General features: G+C 40.6%; 1 protein-coding gene across 5 annotated transcripts; it reads right to left on the bottom strand.

The window, feature by feature from the left end:
* Positions 1 to 171: 171 nt before the first annotated feature.
* BIVM (basic, immunoglobulin-like variable motif containing) lies at positions 172 to 15,869 on the bottom strand. Of its 5 annotated transcripts, none has more exons than XM_030475902.1 (11): positions 15,517 to 15,869; positions 13,528 to 14,135; positions 11,909 to 12,035; positions 10,959 to 11,054; positions 10,748 to 10,852; positions 8,831 to 8,925; positions 7,883 to 8,015; positions 5,577 to 5,648; positions 4,677 to 4,760; positions 2,540 to 2,636; positions 172 to 1,693 (listed from the first exon to the last, which is right to left on the bottom strand). In XM_030475902.1, exons 2-11 carry the CDS (start codon positions 14,015 to 14,017, stop codon positions 1,403 to 1,405), a joined length of 1,590 nt encoding a protein of 529 aa, XP_030331762.1. In that variant the 5' UTR covers positions 14,018 to 14,135; positions 15,517 to 15,869; the 3' UTR covers positions 172 to 1,402. The 5 variants fall into 5 exon arrangements, with proteins under 5 accessions (XP_030331762.1, XP_030331761.1, XP_030331763.1 ...); XM_030475901.1 differs by having other exon boundaries at positions 15,405 to 15,520; XM_030475903.1 differs by lacking the exon at positions 15,517 to 15,869 and adding an exon at positions 15,094 to 15,152.
* Positions 15,870 to 16,641: the final 772 nt, after the last annotated feature.

The raw sequence follows: 16,641 nt of genomic DNA on the forward strand, positions 1-16,641 counted from the left end.
ATGATCTTAAGGTCCTTTCCAACCCTTACGATTCTATGATTCTATGATTCTATGACTACGTTTTGCTAAGCAGGCGGTGCAGTTCTGATCCTTCACTTACCTACTTGCCTGAAAAGCTTCACTAAACATGGGGACTCTATTCCCAAGACAAATGAAGAGCAAACAACAAAGTAGAAAACAAATTTTATTGAATGACCAAAAGTCTAAAAGTCTCCCTTTTTTTTTTTTTTTTTTGGTTAACAAAAGCAGCAACCTACAAAACCCCTGCATTCCATGACAAATCTTTTTATGTCAAAAAATTAATCCTTGAGCAGGTATGGACATTTGTACACAGAAAGTTACAACTGCTGAGATGTGTTCGGGAAAACAATTGGATAAATTTCAAATTAGGGAAAAAGAAAAAGAAAAAAAGAGACTGCACACAGACACCTGAAAAAACTTGAACTGTTTGCTGGCCAAGAGTTATGTCATCAAGGCTGCAAGCAGCTTTCAGCACTTGCATCCCCTTCACACAAAAATGAAAAGAGCAGCAGAAAAATGACAGAGGTTTCAAGACTGAACAAGGAAAAGAACTGCCAACAGAACGCAGCGTTCAGCTAGCTCATTTGGCTAACAGCAAACGCAGCCATTTAACGCTGCATTCCGTAAGCTTGTGTTAAGAGAGTCCGTGCTCCCAGGAGGCTCCAGGGTAAGAATTCAGCCACTGTACCCACAGAGCGAAAGCGATATAGAAGGTCCATCCTCAAACTTTCTCTGCCACAGGTGATTCGTCTCAGTTTAAAACAGCCACCCAGCTAAGGGAAAAGAAACCGAGCCCTGCTTGACAAAATATGATTATCAGACTGACAGAAGTCTACTGGGCACTAAATGGAGAACGTACATTCACTGTGTAAATCTGACAAGGTTTTCTAACCTGTATGATTTTTTTTCCTTTTCACTGGACATGGGCAGCCTTAATAAAATGGAGTGTTCAAAAGGAAGGCAATGTTTGCTTTTATCTTTACATCACTTGCAGAACAATCCTTTTTATAACGTCATATCATAAATTTCCATGCTTTTGAATGCTAAGTATTTTCAATGAAGTCTGTTTATTACATTGATTAATTTCAATCTGCTCTTTTGTTTTCACAGATGAGGACATAATACAATAATTTCAAAAGAAATGATTGATTTTGCAGTCATATTTAGTTTTGATTGCAGAAGTACAATAACCTGTGCTTATCTGTCAGTTTATACATCACATCTCATCCACTGCAACCATATAATTAGATTTATTTAATAATTATGAAGATGTATCTTATACCATAACTTCTATTCATACTTATTCTAGGACTAATAGATCCCTAATATGTCTTGATTAAAACTAACTTTAATGTATTAACTCTATTATCTAAAGTTAATTTTAATCATTTCCATCATAATCATTATAACTCTGATACCCACTGTTCCTCCTCTCACGAAGATTAGACTTCTTCCATGTAGATTCTTGATGAAAGCTAGCACTGAATGATCGACCCAGTCGTCCGTGTTGTTTCTTAGAGATATTGTCTTCACTCTCAGATTTGGAAATTCCTTGTCCTGGTGTTTGCGATTGTTTATCCTGTCTAACGTTTCCAAATGGAAAATTCCAAGGACCAAATCTTTGCCAGCTAAGTCTCTGAAAGGCAATGATGCAATGAAGATTTCCTCCAACCTAACCAAAGTAAAAATGTTCACTGTTAAATGCACACAGGCGCATTTATAATATACATAGATATCTGAAATTAACATCTTGGTGGGTAACAGAATTCTTTAAGAAAGGAAAACAAAAAACCCTCAACAACACACGCACAAACAAACAAAACAACCCACAAAACCATATCCACAAACAAACAACTCAATCAATTTTGATTGTTCCCCAGGTTCAATTACTGCCTTGTTTCTCATATTTTATAGTTATCTTTTTTATCTTTGGTGGGCTAGTATAACAGCTTCTGCTAATCTTTTTTTACTCTCTAGTCACCCTCACACAAATACCTGTTCTGGTCCCTTCTCATCTTGCTGACATGGTCTTCCATAAGGTCTCCACATCTGAAATCATCTCTTCCAACCTATTATTTCCCATAGACTTTCAATGTGCAAATCAAAAATACATCCCCCACCCATGAAGTCTGCTCAAGACCAACACATGCGTTCTTTTATGTTTGATCCTAGTTGACTGTACTTTCTTTCCTGCTTACAAGTAGCTAGAAGGTCATGTACCAAAAGGATCTGTCTTTATTTTCTCTGTAGAGTATTTCTATACTTGCTGTAGCTACATTTTAAGCCAATGAGGTTAAATATTGTGACCAAATATATTGTATATGCAGATAGCCTGGTTCATCCTTGCAAATGCCAGGCTGCTGCTGCTTTGTGTCTTGTCCTGCAAGTAAATATAAATTACTCCAGTATGCAAGTACCCACATTTGACTTTGGCCTTCAACACCACTTTGTAACAAATTTCTTTTAGTGAAGTTATTCATACTTCAGCAATGTAAGGTATTTCATAAGTTTACCTTACCTTCTTTGTTTTTCGATGCTGCAATCCTCTCTCTAGATGACGAATATCTAGATATTCTGGATTTTGGGTGTTTAGGTCAGTGACAATATCTGCCCACCTGCAGAATAAGATTATTACCACTTGGCTGACACCTGTGAAACATCAGCACCACTAAGACTCACGTACACACACATGCGAATACAGATCTGAAGCTTTAAACAGTGATTTAAAGATAAACTAATGTGTAAAGATGTAAAAGCCTCTGTATTAGAGACATCAAGCTAGATATAAAAGTGTCGCTTTTAATCAAAGCATTCACAGTTACTATTCCTGCTCTTGGGAAACACCTTCCAAGATGAGTAAAGAGCACCATGAGTCATGAGTTGCGTGGTTCACCCTTACCAGTTCATCAGTTTGTGAAAGGAAGAAGCAAAGTGTGGTTTAGGCAAGGAGAAACATTAACTTTTACTTTATTTAATCCTCTCTTCTCCTTTTATATAATTTTGTTCAAATTCTTATTTGTTTGGGGGGGGGGTCCACCCACTAAATCTGTTTTCACCAGAGAGCTCTTACCATAACTCACTCCTCCATTGTATCTAATTCCCATCTGTAACAAACCATCAATTCAATCATTCCCCATTCACCCAGTGCTTCAGAATTTCATAGCTGCTTCTTGTCCAACTGAAACGAATACTCCCATATTCCAGACCTCTTTAAGCCTACACATCGCCTTTTCATTTCTGTAAATGTCTAATTACCACCTTCTCTCCAACACCACCCTCCAAGTTCAGAAAATTCATTTCTACCCCAACCCTTGCCATCCTACCTTAAGCACTGAACTTTCTGCTAGCTCTCATTGGGATGGCAGCAGGAAGAATTCACCTCCACAATGAAAAATACTACTACAAAGGTTTGCAGTATGTTTCAGAAACCTTTTCCTGTAATCATTTGTAGCTTATATACCACAGGACAAAATTCTGTCAGTGGGATGTATAGTATGCTATTTCTTAGCACAGCAACCACATGCATAATGTGATTTTTATTTTGGTGCACTTAATCTCATTAGCCCAAAATATCCAGCTATTTACAGTTATTGACATAGTCACATCACTGACAAAACAAACAAACAAAAATATCTGGCATTTAGGTACTGGGTTAGACTGGACAGGCTATGAAACTGTCAGATAAACACTTTCAGTTTTTCAAAATAATTAGAGAATAAAAAAGAGGAAGCAAAACAGAAGCTGTGTGATTTCTTAATTATTATTATCACTATCATTATTTTTTCACAGCTCTTTTCCTAATGCGTCAAGAAAAATCACTCCATAATTAACTCAAGGGGTGGCAGAGAAGCTATTTGCTAAAACTTATGTTTTAACCACAGAATTGGTTTCTTGAGAAATAGTATTTATTTGTACTGTTCTCTCATTTCACAAATTAATATTAAGCATTATGAACTAGCATGTCAATGCTGACAAAGCTGTTCTATTAATTTATCATGACAAATGTAACTAATCAATGTAATTTCTACATAGCACCCTCTAGCTCTCCTAGTCTGTCTAGTTGAGACACCAACTTTGTATGAGCTTATCGTAAATAAATAATTGTTTTAATTCATAGATTATTATTTTTAAAATCCCTGCCCATGGCAGAGGCGTTGGAACTAGATGATCCTTTCCAACCCTAACTATTCTATGATTCTATGATAAGCTAATAACACAACGGAGTACAGGCTGTACCGGCACCTGTGCTAGGAGATCTTGGCAGCAGCATAATATCCTGTGCACACCCCACACACAGCCTGTGTTTGTCCCTCAACTGCACCATAAACTTCCCCAAGTTTCATACAGCCTGTAAGTCACAACAAATCACAGACAGCTGAGGCATCTTCTGACTAATGTGAGCTGTGCCACACTCCAACAAGAGAAACAGGCTTTGGCTTTCAGCAGCTAGCGTGCGTTCTGCCACATGATACAAAACTGCAGAGCCAGCCTCCAGGTCGAAACATGAAGTTCCTCACTAACGCACTTGCTCCTGATAGAACTATATTATATTCACTCAAAAGAACTAAAAAGTCACTTGGTGAGCCTTAGTAGAGAAATACAAATTGTTCTGAAGAAAACCCCAGATTGGTTTATATTCTTACCAAGTAACATACCTTTTACAGTGTATTGTCGGATGCTTTCTGCTTGGCTCTCCAATTAAGATCCAATATTCTACTTCTTGCTGCAAGACACGACCTCTGTTCAATAGAAGATACAATCCTAGTAAGATTTATTGTGCATACTAAAAAGAGAGATAAACATTCTCTTGTCCTTTTTAGGATTGTCTAATGTTCAAAATTGTTTCCTCAGCCAAACTAAAAACCAGTTCCTGTGCTATAAACAGTGTTTGCAATTGCATATGGGGAAACTTTCACAAGGCCTGGGAGAAGCTAGGAACATAGCTAGAAGACAGAAGCTATTGCTTATTATTCAGGAAAAGGACAAACCTTCATAAAAAAAGCGTTACTTGGATGAAAGGCAGTCTAATGTAAGATCCAAACAAACATCTTTCTCCCTATCTGTGATGTCTAATAGAGTCACGAAAGAGCCCCTTCCACTGTTTTTAAACTATACCCAGATGACAGTTGTTGCTAACAGCTGCAGAGTAACCAGTAAGAAAATAACTGGTAACTTCAACTGCTTCCTCCTAAGCATCCAGTACCACATATTAAAAACCAAAACCCTCAACTGATACTAGTTCCAAGTTTGTGAGCAACATCCAAGAAACTCAAAGCCTGAAGCAACCTTGCCAGGGAAAATTTGTGACAGACATCAGAGCAGACTGATGAGATACAAAGGACTGTTCTGTGACTTCCTGTGTCTAATTATCCCATGAAAAACTACTTCAGTTTTAATTGTGACAAAAGCTGAGATTTTTCTGCCTAGGGTATTAGACAGCACATAGCCTGACTCCTGTAGTAATCTGTTACTTATAAAACTCCCTGTAAAATAACAATGTATGCCATCATTGTACAGATGGGAAACCAAGACACAGGAGAGATTAACTGACTTACCTAAAGTCACACTGGAAGTCTGTGGTTGAACTGGGAACTGAACCTAGGTCTCCCGAGTCCAAATCCAGCAACCTAAGATCATACAGAAAGTCTGTGGGTGACCTAAGAACTGTCTCCTAAGCTCAGCCTAGCAACCCATCTACCCATTTCTTTTGGGATTTCAACTTTTCTTAGCTTGATTTTTAAATAAAAGTTTTCCTTTATAACTAGAATGCAAAATCAGGTAAACAAGAACTGCTGCAGAATCTATTGATAGGGCTTCTGGAACATACTTTTTCCCAGTAAGATACTAGAAGATACAAAAAGAACAGGATGTTCTTCTGGTCAGACCTCCAGACAAAAATAAGGCTCTCTGAAATCATTACTTCATGTTACATTGTTAGAAGAGATCTGTTGTTAGGATTAAAGTCTAATATTGGCTTTAAAATAACATCACTAGTGACTGAAAACCCCTTTCAACCATGGGTAAAGTATCAAAATTTTTGTTCTTGCTCACTGCTAAACAATATAAATTCAAACTAGACATAAGGCATACTAAACTTCCACACAGTGGACCATATTATTTCTCCAACTACATTTTTGATCTCGTAAACAATTTTTTTTTTTACTTGGCTCTTTAAGTGCAGATTCTTAGTAACTGATCAAGTAAGCAAGACATTAACCTTTTGATAAACTTAGGCAGACATATACAGTGAGACTTCTATTTAGGGCATATTTTCCACACTCTTCTCACTCATGTGGCATGTCAGTGAATGCAGTCTTCATAAAAAACTTCTATTTTCTTTTGTTCATATACTAAAAGCTTTCATTAACCCTATGGTCACACTCACACTGGGAACAAATTAGATTCAGGTGATTATGCTTTATTATCTCCAAAAAAAATACCACTTTGAACTCTAAAAGTAGATCTACCATTCTCCACTCCGTGATGTGACTCTACATCTTCAAGCCAAAGGTAGACTGCTTGGTAATCAGAGTACAAGACTGAGGCTCATCTTACACCAATGACCTATTCTTTTCATTGTTTAGCATTCCCCACTATTGATATCTGCTAATTTTGCCAGGGATTGCCGCCTTCTGCTCAATGGTACTACTAATAAACATTGATAAACAGTTGAACCTTGAGAAAGTCCAACAGAAACCTCCACTATATACTGTGTTTGCCACTACTTTGAGAGAGAAAAACAGTTTGATTCCGTGAATGAGGTGAAACAAACTACGCTCAGCATATCAAACAGCAGCAAGTTAAATGCCTCACAAAAGCAAATTGCCTCCAGATTATAAAATTTTTCAAATTTAAAATTTGTGGTTTTAATGGAAGACTTTCCCTAAACTCAGTATGAATATCAATACTATTATCCTCTTTTAAAACCTATATTTAACTGAAACCTGTAGAAACTATTCCATTATTTTATCCTGGGTAATGTCACCTTGACAAACCTGGAATTATTCAGGTAATTGTTTTTTTATTCTAAAATAACTGGCATATTAAGTTTCTCCTGGTCTTTGAGAAGTGCTCCAGCATTCCCGGCGTTGTTTAAAAAAGCCAAACATACTGTGATAGTCCAGAGACCTCTTCTAGCTTCTCTCCCCACGCCCTGCCAATTCTTGGTAACAAATTATTCAGGTATCTTTTATTAAGCCTTACACTTCAGTAGTTGCAGTTCATCATCATTATTAGTCAACAGTGCAAAAAAAGTATGTAACCACCATCCTGCAGTACATACACATCCCCTGTTCTCGCCATACAGTGTTTCTGTAAGTGCAGATTTTATCACACCTGCTTCATAGCGGATTAATATCGCAGTGGGCTTTTTGCTTTTAGTTTATATAGAAAAATCCCACCACACATACAACACACACACACACACACACACACACACACACACACACACACACTCACTTCTTTTGTTTCCCCACATAATGAGCTGCCTTTTTTTTTTCCCCCCTTAAAAAACATCTGTCTTTTTTCAGCCCATATATGGTGCTACTTTTCAGACTAGTTACCTTCACTTGTCCTCCAGGTAAATAACTACCCTCTCTCTACTTTGCTAAAATGTATTTAAACAATTTCTTAGTACCAGTCATAGTTTTCTGTTCGAGTTCTCTCAATCCAGTCTGTTTAGTTGTGTTTCATTTTAAGTCAATCCTTTCAAATCACACCACAGTGTTTTGCTAGTTCAGACATAAATGCTTTTACAACATACACTGAAATGTTATCTAGGGGTAAAAACAGTATCAACTTGTAGTAAATTTTTCTGTACTACTGTTTCTGCACTAAAACAAACATAAAGACAGTATCTTACCTATAGGCTTTACTGGCTTTTACGGGGGTTGCTTCAAATCCAATTGGACAAAAATAATGGTTTTGGCAATGGTAGATGTAGGCCATTGATTCATCTTTCAGTCCACGCGTTAGCTTTGCAAGGGCCCCTGCAGCTACAAAGAAAGATCAGGTTACAAGGCAGACTACTTTGGATCTAGCATAACATATTCAGCAAAAAAAGACCTATTTGACAATATAGAACAGTTACACTGCTTTTAAAGCTAGAGGACATGACCTGATAGGCATGCACAAAATACAGTTTTGATTTCAAACTTCTTGTTTGTTTTGGGAAATTAAATACTATCTGCCACGTAGTCTGTACTAGGGAAACAAAATATAAAGTATGTGTTCTATTTAGATCAAAGTCACATTAAAAGTTACTTGCTGTGCAAAAAAAGAACCAAAAAACACACTGCAACGCAATGCAGTCCAACCACCCCAAGTTAGATGTAGCACACATCAATGATACTACTGAAACCTTTACAAGCTTTCAAACGTTTTGGTATCATGAGCTTCTTGGAGCTTCCTAGTCTCAGGAACACATTCCACATTTGGGCATACAATATTCTGTAATGTGACTGCAGTGCTCAGTTTCAGGAAAAGATTAGAAAAGGCACTCAAACACGACAGAATTCTCCCATGGGATACCAAGAACTGGATGTGCAGTGTCCTCCTGTATACCTTAAAATTCCAGCTCTGTGATAGCAGAATATATAGCACAGAATATATTTTATCAAAATAAAACTACAAATGAAAGTTTTAGCAAAATAAGAGAAAAAGTAATCCAGAAATATCAGGCAACTTGGAGCTATTTGATAGCTTATCTCAAACTGGAAATACTACTTACAGATTTTGTCCTGTCAAATGCTACACATTGCAGGATTTTTCAGTTTACACTCTGTGAAATTAATGCTTTAGGATTACGTACCAGTTTCTCCAGCGGTCTTGTTCTTCCCATGAGGTTTATACAGAACATATGAGCATCCCTTGATATGGAAGTGATCGTTTATTTGCCTAAACCACCTGAAACAATAAGCTTAAAGACTGTAGTAACTCAAGAGTTATTAAATGTAATTTTCTTTCCTCCCACTTTTCCCCTGCTGGACAGTTCAGAAAAAAAGTCTCCGAGTGCTACTAAGTGCCTACCACACTAGCATATAGATTGTAGATAACCATGGTACCCTAATAGAAACAAAACTTAAAATATCCTAGAGAGATAAATACATACTCAAAGCCTTTTCCTTCATTTTGCTTTTTCAGACCCAACTTGGATCCATAATAATGAAAGGGCTGGATGTGAAATGTTGGTCCTATGTGTGTTCAGTCCAGTCACCTCTAACTTTCAGTTACTCAGCCTTTAGAAAGACACTCAGGTTCTGAGATGCCGATCTTCAATCATGATTTGTAAGCTACACAAAGGGAATCTTGTAAGACACCAGAAGGCAAGACCCTTCAAGTGAGACCATGTGAGGCTTCTGTCATATAAGCCTCACAATGCCCAAGCGTTACACAAGTCTCACACTGCAACTCTTCACAGCAGCAGTAAGTGAAGACAGGTCTGCAATTTTTCCACATTAGAAGATTCAAATTCACATCTCTGAAGATAATACCACAGTCATAAAGCTATGTCAGGTGATGGGGTTGGCTCCCAGCCCTCCTTCTTACCAACCTGACAAGTACTTAAAAATTATTTACCAGGAAGAAAAAAAAAAACACAACCTAATAAGAGTAACTTTTCTGCAGCAATATAGGGCACTCAAGGGGGAAAAGCAAGACGAATTACTCAAGACGAACTCCAAAAAGTTTAACTTTTGCATAGACTGTTTATATAAAGATTTATCAGCTTGGTCTATAAGAGTTGCTGTAACCTGACATACTCCTAGATATAAAAAATCTGGATATAAATCTCCTAAAGGAGAGAAGGAAGTTTTCATGACACTTTCCACTGATCTAACCAGTATGTTACCATTAAAGAATAGACTGCTGCCACATTCTCAAATCCAGCACCCACATTCTGTGCCAAACCCTATATATTGGCTTCAAAAAATACTATCTAGATCAAATCCAACTCATGAAACAGGCAAGAACACAGCAAGTTTTTTAAATCTCACAGAAGGTAACACACCTGTCAATATGTTCAACACTCAAGTACAATATGCTCCTGACCCTGTTTAATCCTAAAATTCCTTTTGACCTTAACAGAACTGAATAAATAGGACAAAAATTTTAGACCCAACTCATCAAGATCAGGAAACAGCAGAACAGAAGTGAAACAGAATTTGAAATTCAAGTGTTCTATGACTCCAACCCCACCTTTTCTTTTTTATTTTATATAATCTCCTGAACAGCTGCACTGCAGCAAAGATGCAGCACTCACTATCTCATTTTCAGTTCTCAAATTATGTTTTACATAAAGCTACTAATATATCAATTGCCTTGTCAGGCTGTTCCAGTGACTTTAACATACATTTTCAAAAACAGGAAAATTAAGGTAAAGAAAAAAGTTTCCTAACCAGGAGACCGGATTCATTAGACTATTCTACAACCATTAAACAAATTGAACCAAAAATCAAATAGAATTTCATGTCCACCTGATCTGTGTAGCAATACTGCACTATACAAAATGGCCAGTGCGAAAAACTCTTTACAAAGTTTCTTTGCTTACTGGCAGAGTACCCAGGTATGCTTCATTATCCTAAAACTTAAGAAGACTAACTTGTGTCAGCCACCTTTTTTTTTTTTTAATAACAGAACTACTACTGTATTTTTAAAGGTTCTATCTCTTAGTTTCATATTATTTTGCATACATTAACAAGTTAGCTGCATAAAAAAAACCCAAACATACCTCATTAAAGTTGTATTTCCAGTGAAGGGACCAAACCGAATCTCTTCAAATGGGGGCTGAAAGCCCAGTATATGCAAAGCTTCTTCTTGAGTAATAGGTGGTAAACTGGGGGGTGAAGGAGGGAGAGAAAAAAGAAAAAAAATTGTTTAATGAAGTAATTAGCAACATATTTTAGACTCTCTGGAGGCAAAGCAGTCTATGTGTGACTTACCTTCCAGCTCCCAGTGTACTATATAGGAAATTCCAGCAAGACACTAAGGATGAAATTCCACAGGAAGTCTTGTATTGAGGTCGGCTAACACAATACCTAAACCAAACAAAAACCCAAGCACATTAGTAAGCATTCTTGATTTAGTTACAGGAGCAACCTGAATTACTTTTCTATGTGCCATGCCACTGAAGTGCCATGTTATCTGAAATGTTTTTATGTCACCTGTATTTAAATTAAAAGAAAAAAAAGAATAAAAAGAGCCCTTTTAAAAAAAGGAATAAACATGTTAATCAATTTTTTTGTGAGATCCTACTACCCTCTTTCATACAAATCAGTAGGAAAAAATGGTTCTGTACTAATACAATGTATGGTTTGATCCAGTCTCTTCTAACACATGAACTTGCAGTAAACTGCACCTCTACTTGACGAATGTTGTTCCGAGACACAGATGCCCTAGGCTAATGTTATGATGTCACAGACATGCAGTAAAAAACAGATGGATTCATTAAACTAAGTGAATTTAGTGAACTATATTCATATGATATAGGTTGAATAGAACTGACAGATTCCAACCAAATATTTCCCAGTGAAAGAAAGATCAGCAGTAAAACATTTCAGTGCTATGTTTAAGGTTACTTTTTGCCTGACCGTGCTAATGAACTTGCAGTTTTTTTCTCAGCAATGAATCCCCATGTAATTTTTTTTCCTATTGAAAGAAAAAAAAATGTTTAGAAAGAAAAATGTTTTTAGAATTTCAACAGGTGGGAGGGAAGCTTTCATTCCTCCCGTAGAAAGTAAGAGATTTCAGGTATGTATGCTTAACATATCCCCATTTCTACTAAAAAAGCAGTATGAAGACATTATTAAGAAGTTTGAAATCAGATAACCAGCAACAGTGTTTACTGACAAACAGTATGGGGATAATCTTAAATACAATTCATAAACACTACCATCTTCGGAGGTCCAACACTTTCCTCTCCTTCACGTCTTCAAGGGCAGTATGCTGAGGACACTCCCTGTGGTGTTTGCTTTTTTTGTCGACAGACTTTTTCTTTGTCACCTGCTTCTTCATGTTGCCTGCAAAACAGATTTCACAAACAAATTAATGCCTGATTTGCCTTTCATATCTTTGTTCTTAAATATTTTTAGTAAAAGCATACACCTCGAATAGAGATGCTGGTTGTGTTAGTAAGTGCAAACTGGCACTAAACATTAATTGAAAGAAAAAGCTCAAATTCGTAACCAAGACTGTCAACAGGTTTGTAAAGCTACCATCAGCTCTGTAAACATCATCCTGTTTAGATCATGTATAGCATTAATGATGACCTGCCTGACTGTTTAGAGAGCAGTCAATCTGATTATTCTAATGTGATAAATCAGCCATCCCAGAAATAGATTCTTAGACCACCATGGACTTCCCATCTCTTAACATTAAATGCACAGAAAAAATATAATGAAACACGTTTTCCACAGCCAAGCTCTGTAACCAGCTACACTTTCTGATGAAAAATTATACGTAAATCCAGTAAGAATAATACACCCCCAAGGTCTTTTCCTTTTTGTAAGCCACTAAGGGAGTGGAAATGAAAAATTGGGCCACATGCTAGAGCAGTAGTATTGCTGTCCCATCCTGAAGCCATCATATCCAAATGAAATATACCACATACATTTAACAAAAATGACCATCCTGTAAGATAATATCATTCATTTCTTATTTTTACTTAAGGACACTCCATGCACACATGAAAAGGCAATGGCAACTTGCCAAAGATGTTTTTAGGTTTTGCTAAACTGGTTTCATACTAAGGTAGAGAAAGCAGCAATCTGATCAGCTAGCCGAGCCATTAAGAAAAAAAATCTACAGCCTTCCTTAAGTAAGCGGAGGGATTACAGGACAAAGAAAACCAGGTGTGTATGCAAGTGTTTGATTCAGAAATGCAAAAAGGCAGAGAAAGAACATAGGAGGCAGCAAAGAAGCCAGTTTCAAAGAAATGGGCTCCCTAACAGTGCATACAAATAGCAAATAAAAATAAATACAATTCTGTAACAGAAACCAGTGTTGTCCTTGGTAACTATAGTAATTTTGTATAACCTCTTGTCATAGTAAACCAGGTCTTTAACTTCAAAATAGATCACTGAAGTAACTTGAAACACTTTGCAAGTGACAACCCTGTACTTAACAGGTAGAAGCAATCACTGCACAACATACTAGGTCCTACTAAAAGAAAAGAAAGAAAAAACACTCCAAAAACCCAAGGGGAGGGGGGGAGCACACAACCAAATATAAACAAAACCAGAAGCCATCCCAAACAATACCCAAAAGCCCCACACACAGCCAGCCCTGTTTTAGAGCCACTTCCCCAGGCAGCTACAGCTGACTTTCACTCCTCCCATTTCGCTCTTTCCTTTCCTAGCGAGCAGGTTGTTTGAGAGCAAGTTGTTTGACATGATGTACAGGCTCTTCTATAGGACTTCCTCAAGAGATAGATGAGCTGACGAGGCCCCTCCACAAGTAAGTTGTAAACAGGAAAGCCTCTCCTAGCACAACATCAAATCTTCACCACCTCACCTGCTTTGTTCTTCAGATTGGTGGTGATGCCATTGAACTCTGATTTGTCGATTTCCCATGCCAGGGGAAGCTTTCCAAGGTCGCTAGACAAGCTTTCCAAGTTGGCATCCTCACTGTAGATTATCTCTGAAGCACCAGTTTGAATTCCGAGTAAGCTAGGTGTGTTATTTCCGACATTTAAGGCAGAACTGCCTGACAGGCAGGCACTAACTGAAGCACTTGGGCTCTTACAAATAGATGTCACTCTGTTTAAAAAAGCATAGTCTGAGCAGATGGTATAAAATTTCTCTCGTGTATGAGTCACAGGACATCCCCATGGATAATGCCCATTTCCCCTCGACACCAAGGACGCAGTGGAGGCATCTGACATGCAGTACGGCTTCACAGGATCATGAAGAGAAGCTTCTGGGGATTCTTTCCCAGGTTTGTTTTCAGTGTTTCCATTATTTCCAGAACCATTCTCCTTTTCATCTTCTGAAATGTTAGGCATTGAATGATACTGAAAGAGTACTGTAGAGTTAAGAATGTTTCTTTTTTTCCTTATGCTTTAATTACAACAGAGTTTGCATCATTACCTCCATTGCCTCTGCAAGGTATCGACAATGTACCTGAAAGAAAATGAGAAGTTAGTACAGGTGTCTCAATCAACAACACAAAGCTCATCTTTGAGTAATCATGTCCAATAAAAGCTGAAATACCCTTCAAGATTATGTCACAACATACACCATGTCTTTTCCAAAGCATCTCTAGATTCTACAAACAGCATTTACTATTGCTGAGGTGCCCAGCATACACCACAGTGATACCACGATGAAGATACTCGTAATTACATGTGTAAATGAGCACATGAATGAAAAAATTAAAATATGATAAAATAATAAAGGCTTTCTGGATCACTTCTATTCCTTACAGTCAGAACACACAGGTAGAGTACAAAACAATTTATACAAACTAACAAATCACAAAACCAACTTAAGGTCACTTAAGAAGAAGAATTCGGCATACTTTTGCCCCTAGTGAAGTTCGAGCTTACAGAAAGTTACAGTAATTATTACCTCACTTGACTGCAAATTGACAAAACTACCCTCAATCTGTTTCACTGCTTTCCTCACGTGGCTGTTAAGGCTTCCTTTTATTTTTATGCGCCTCCTATTCTTCAAGATGTAGGAAAAGCAGGTTTGTTTATAGCAGCTAAGAACTCCCAAAAGCAAATTTAGGAGGCTGGCTTGCTTTTAACAACCTTTTTTTCTCAGAAAAGCAAACTGACAGCGTGTGTTATCTGTCATCGCAGCACTTCGCACGCCCGCGGCGAGAAGACACGCCGCAGATGGGAAACCCGGCACAGAGGAAACGGGAGTCCCACTCGAGAGCCCACTCCGGCCGCACCGACTTCTGCTCCGCTAGCTGACCCTGCAGCACACAACCCGGCCCCGCCAGAGCGGGTCCAGCAGCCCTGCTCTACCCGAAAGCCTACAAGGTAACGTCGGAACACCCAGCAGCGGTGAGGGCAGCCAGGCTGCGCCAAACCCGATCCGCCCGGGCAGCCCCGGCAGGCTCCGCTCTCACCGGCTCCGCGGGGTCACGCACCCGAACGGCCCGCACAGCTGCCCACAGGACGGGGGAAGGATACCCGGCCTCAGCGCCGGGGAGGGACTGCGGGGCTGCGGCGCCGCCAATCGGAGCCTCAGCGCGGCTCTGCGGCCCCGCCCCGCTCCGCTGTCAGTCGGGTCCAGAGTGAATAGAAAAGGCCGCAGCTCGGCGGCAGCGGGGCCAGCAGAGAGGGGGGGATGGACCCGCTGCGCTCCTCAGCGCCGATGTCGGGGCAGAGGAGGGGAAGGGCGGCTGCTGGCGGCGCGGCCCCGCTCCCGGCCCGTTACCTGCGCGGCTCGGCTCGGCTCGGCGTGGCGCCCGCCTGCGTCGCCTCCCCCGGCCGCGGCGGAGCGGGGACGCGAGCACGCCGGAAACAGACACGGCGCGGCGCGGGCTCACCTGCGCCCCCACCGCCCCCGCCTTCTCAGCGCCGCCGACGGCCGCCACCAACTCCCGCGGCCGTCGGGGGGAGACGCGGGCCTGCCCGGCGGTAGCGGCGGCCATGCCGTCCCTGCGGGCCTTCATGGTGCCTCAGAGGAACCGGCCGCGCGTCGCCTTGCTGGGCCGCGGCTGCGCCTTGGCGCTGCGAGAGGCATCGCTTTGGCTGTTCCCCCCTTCCGTATGCGCCCTCATGGTCTCGTCCGCCGCTGCCCCGCGGGCGGGCGGGGTAGGAGCAGCACAGGGTTGGCGGCGGAGGGCCAGGAGGCGTCGGGCGTCAATGGGGATGCTGCCGCGGGCTCCGCGGGCTGATCCGCCGGAGGCCCCACCTTCGCTGCGGTGTTGGCTGCGGAAAATCCTGGTGTCAGCCGCCCGCTGCCGCTGGCCGTCCAGTGCAGGTGCCCGGCTCCGAACGGCCGGCTGCAGAGGCGCCTGCCCCGGCAGACCAGGGGCACCCCCCGCTCTCGCCGCATCCCCTTGGGGTGCGGGCGTTCAAGTGCCGCCGCCTCCCCTAGACAGGCTCCCCTGCCCCCGGGCCTGCCGGTGGTGGCGAGGCTGGGGCCGCCTCTCCCTGCCCGAAGTTCCGAGTGCTGTCCCTGCTGCCAGGGTTCAAGTAGGCTCTGCTGAGGGCAAGTGTTGGCTCAGCTTTGGTATCGTGCTGCTCGCGTGGTGGCACCTTCTCGGTGAGGTGTAGGAGCATGACGGGGAGCGCTGGGCTCCTGGGGAGCAAGGGGCAGGCGTCCGGGCCTTGTGTTTGCACCAGGTTTCTCTTGGTTTCCCTGACCATAGTAAGAATACATGTAACTGAAATGCTTCCGGAAAACTGTAAAGAAGGGCAAACAATGATTTGAGGTCTGAAACTACTGACAGCATTTCCCATCTCATCTTCACTGCAGCCAGCATATTTTCAACACCTTTAAACGCAGTGACACAGAAGACATGAGCGGAGCGCTTCTGGTACTGCCACAATTATTTAAAATTTATTAATTTTTAAAGACTCATATTTGTAATACTTAATTACTGCTTTTATAATGACGTAGTTACAAAATTAAGAACAACAAAGAAAAATACCGACCAAACCCAGGA

Source organism: Strigops habroptila, chromosome 2 (assembly GCF_004027225.2).
Source record: "Strigops habroptila isolate Jane chromosome 2, bStrHab1.2.pri, whole genome shotgun sequence".
Lineage (NCBI taxonomy): Eukaryota > Metazoa > Chordata > Aves > Psittaciformes > Psittacidae > Strigops > Strigops habroptila.

Bases quoted from the DNA above. Each gene is read 5' to 3' on its own strand.
- BIVM (XM_030475902.1), bottom strand. From the start codon at position 14,017: ATGCCTAACATTTCAGAAGATGAAAAGGAGAATGGTTCTGGAAATAAT. The intron at 8,016-8,830 runs GTACGTAATCCT...CTTTCTTTGTAG, and splicing joins CAAGACCGCTGGAGAAACTG to CTGCAGGGGCCCTTGCAAAG. The intron at 5,649-7,882 runs GTAAGATACTGT...GTATGATCTTAG, and splicing joins AAAGCCAGTAAAGCCTATAG to GTTGCTGGATTTGGACTCGG.